General features: G+C 37.8%; 1 protein-coding gene across 1 annotated transcript; it reads left to right on the top strand.

The window, feature by feature from the left end:
• Positions 1 to 1464: 1464 nt before the first annotated feature.
• LOC122646188 (PHAF1 protein At3g51130-like) lies at positions 1465 to 3036 on the top strand. The gene is made up of 5 exons (XM_043839686.1): positions 1465 to 1475; positions 2003 to 2090; positions 2202 to 2262; positions 2352 to 2518; positions 2892 to 3036. Exons 1-5 carry the CDS (start codon positions 1465 to 1467, stop codon positions 2964 to 2966), a joined length of 402 nt encoding a protein of 133 aa, XP_043695621.1. The 3' UTR covers positions 2967 to 3036.
• Positions 3037 to 3623: the final 587 nt, after the last annotated feature.

The raw sequence follows: 3623 nt of genomic DNA, 5'->3' as shown, positions 1-3623 counted from the left end.
CAATTCGGCACTAGTAGGGTCACTCTGTACACCTCTGTAACTATAAACGGCAAAACTGGAAATGGCTCTCACCCCTTTGCTTTATTACTTCGATTCTTTTCTTTTTCTTTGTATGGGTGATGAGAATCCAACACAGTCACTCTTTGTTTCTATATAATGAATCACTGGGTTTTGGTTCGTACAAGTCAGTGAGAGCTTTGGACAACTCTCTCTATCTCTCCTCAATTGGTTAGGACATTGCACATGGTTAATGTAGCTTTGGTACACGATTCTATAAACTACTCATCATCCTGTTAAAACAGGAACCATCTTGTAGGTGCCCATGGTGTCGGGTTCAATTTAAGACCTCTAAGTGTATTCTTCAGCTCGCATGGAAGTCATGAAGCATCAACTAGACTCCCTTAAGTCTTAAGTTTTCATTCACATGGAGATGTGACATTGGGTGCCCTTAGAAGCAGCAAAAGCAAGCTTTACTGTGACAACAAACCAAAAACATAACAAGAAAAAAGAGAAGGGGGGGGGGGGAGTTTTAAAGCAGGAGCCAGCTGTTCCTAGGTAAAAAGGATCTTGGTGGATTTGAACCACCAACCCCTTGGAACATGCTTGAGACATCTTCATGTTCCAAGTGCTCTACCAATTTGAGCTAAAGACCCAACAAGTAAAGAAATTTGAAATTTACATGGGCGTTTTGTAAAACCATATCAAGGCTCACAAATGATGCTACAAATGTGGGAGTGACACTATCAGCCTGTTCCATTTTCCAGTTAATAAAGCGGGAAAAATTACTCCTAACAAACTTACATTCTCAATCATTACATAAACAAACTTATCGGTCTCATTTACATTCCATGTAACATGAGTTGTTGGAGTTGACCTAGTTGCCATAATATCTAACCTAACCACAAATAACATAGTTATATAGTAGAAACGATATATTGAACAAGAATTTACCTCCATTAATGGCAATACCTTAAAATGGAGAAGTAAAAAGTTTAATCATTGCATTGCACGTATGGCAATACCTTAAAACACCCATTGGTATTAAATATTTCAGGTCAAATAAATCTAGATAAGCAAAATTGTATAAATATATAGGAAACATATTAAGTACTTTTATCTCTGTCATAGTCACGGTCTAACTGATTGTATAAAACACCCATTTCACTCTCTTTCTCACAGATGGGAAGTGCACATTGTTCTAATTAGCATAAGAATGTGTCTATTTATGTATTAATTTGCCAACAAAGTTCAGCCGTTCAGGCAAAGCACTCTCAGTCCCTTAATGAACTAACTGAAAAAGACCAACAAAAAAAAAATGGAAAAACCAACACTTCTACATTATGGTATGCAAAAAGCATTGACCACAGACCTTCACATGAGTCCAAGCTACTGATAAACAGACAAACATTCACATTAAAGCCGACAATTCAATAAACAGAGGCACCATTCCCCACAACTAAATAGATGCTTCTCAGGTATTCTAGTATAAATAGCACATTAAATCTATCTGGTTTGTACTGCATTACAAATCTATATACCATAACTAACACTATGTACCTTGCCTATCAATGAAACTGCTGTCTGATATAAAACCTAAATGCAAGAAGGGATGTAAGTAGGGCTAAAAATGCATGTTTTTGCAGCCATAGACAAGATAAAAAATCAGTGTGGTCAAAGCCATCAATTAATATTTTCTATGCATCCTAATGTCAAAACAGCCAGGAACAAGAAACTAAAAATGGTCAAGAGCCATTAAATTCTATTTCCTGCAAATCATATATCACATATAGATCTAAACCATAAATTCGCTTACAGAAAATCAAGAACAAAGAGGGAAGACCTAATTCAAAAGTTAGAAGACACAGCCATAGATGAAGGGCATAATACAAGCTCAAAATTCAATACCGAATCCACCCAGACCCCAGTGTAGAGGATTCTACATGGATCATGGATGTGTAATGAGGCTCAACTTAGTTTAACGGCAAGTAGTTAAACCCTTTAGCAACTTTGTAGCTGTTTATGCACTTTTTGGTCCAACATTCCCTGGAATTTATGACAAAGACATAGGGGTTTACACTCTTTTCTACTCGGTAGTCAACTAAAGTCATGAACTGAAATCTATCCTTTTCTTTATAGTTATTTATCCCCCCAGATAGTAATCCCTTTTCCTTTGGTGTTTTACTTGGGTTGTGTTTTTATAGGGTTTATCCTTGGCTTTCCCAATTCCCACTCAGTATACAGATTGCTGCCATGATGGGGAAGGTATGCAGTTTGGTCCTTATACTCTTAACTCTCCAGGTGTATTTACTAGATATTATCTGACTGTCATGTCTCTTTATTCACTGTGACAGCGGAGTTACCACTTGAATTTCCAGATGGGACCACCCCAGTTACATGTCGTGTCTTGATATATGATAGTTCTACTGACAGCAAAGTTGGTGTAGGATCTGTTATGGGCAAGGCTTTAGCTCCTCCATTGCCTGCTGGCAGTCTCTACATGGAAGAGGTGCATGCTAAGGTTTGGCATCTTTCATTTGATATATTCCTTCATTTCTATTAGATTGTTTGTTCTTAAATATCCAGAGTTCTAGTCTATTTTTTTGTGGATGCCTTGCTACTTCCTTTCTTCCTCTTAGCTTTGTATTACTACTTGGTTTTCCTTGTTTTGTTCAAGTATTGTCATCTTATGAACCGTTATCCTAGGGATTTTCTATTTTAGTAGAAAAAGTAGACATTTTTGTAGAAATATATGTCTGAAGACAGTATAGAAACGTTTTTGTATCTTCTTGGACTGGTGATTTACACCCTTTCTCACATTTGTCTTGACTTGCCCTTCCCCCCAACACACAAAAAAAAGGTATCTAAGTATTTGTGTCTAATCATTCTTTCAGCTTGGGGAAGAGCTATGGTTTACTGTGGGTGGTCAGCATATTCCTTTTGGTGCATCACCACAGGTCAGTCTATAATTCTCTATCACCAGTATAAAGTATCTTATCATGTTCTTTCTCTGTTGCACCATGATTCTCTTTTCTGTAATTTTTTTTGGGTGGGAGTTGGGGGGTTACATATGTTGCTAACTAGTTTATTGAAGTTCCTCTGTAGTAGTTGGGTTGTTTCATGACTTCATCCCATGGATAACCTACAGAAATTTCTGATCTTTTGTAACTGTTTAAGCTTAATGTGGTGGTATGGGGACATAGCTCATTGTGGGGACACAATTTTAAGTTCCTCTTTAAAGGTTGTTCCATTCTGACCAAGTGGTCAAGGGTTTGATGGATACAACCCTCCAAATATCTCATCAAAGTATCAAACTGATGGTTAGATTGAGAGATGAGACTTCAGGTATGAAACTAGCAAGTAGCATCCACATTAGAAGCCTACTAACACAGTCAATCTGAATTGCAGCCGCAGGGCAATATAAGATGGAGAATGATTTTCAATTGACCTCTACTCGCCACCAAGAGTACTCCACTTGAATGGCAATGTGAGACAGTAACAAAGCTCCAGAAGTAGACTTCGAACAACTTCAAACAAGTGCTTGGATTGCAAGGACTGGGTAGAAGAAAAGGGGAAGTAGAAGGGGAATATGACCATGGCTTCTCACCTATGGCCATGGTCAGCAT

This window comes from Telopea speciosissima, chromosome 11 (genome assembly GCF_018873765.1).
Source record: "Telopea speciosissima isolate NSW1024214 ecotype Mountain lineage chromosome 11, Tspe_v1, whole genome shotgun sequence".
Classification (NCBI taxonomy): domain Eukaryota; kingdom Viridiplantae; phylum Streptophyta; class Magnoliopsida; order Proteales; family Proteaceae; genus Telopea; species Telopea speciosissima.
Note: the sequence above shows the minus strand (reverse complement) of the source record. Positions and strands in the feature narration are given on the sequence as shown.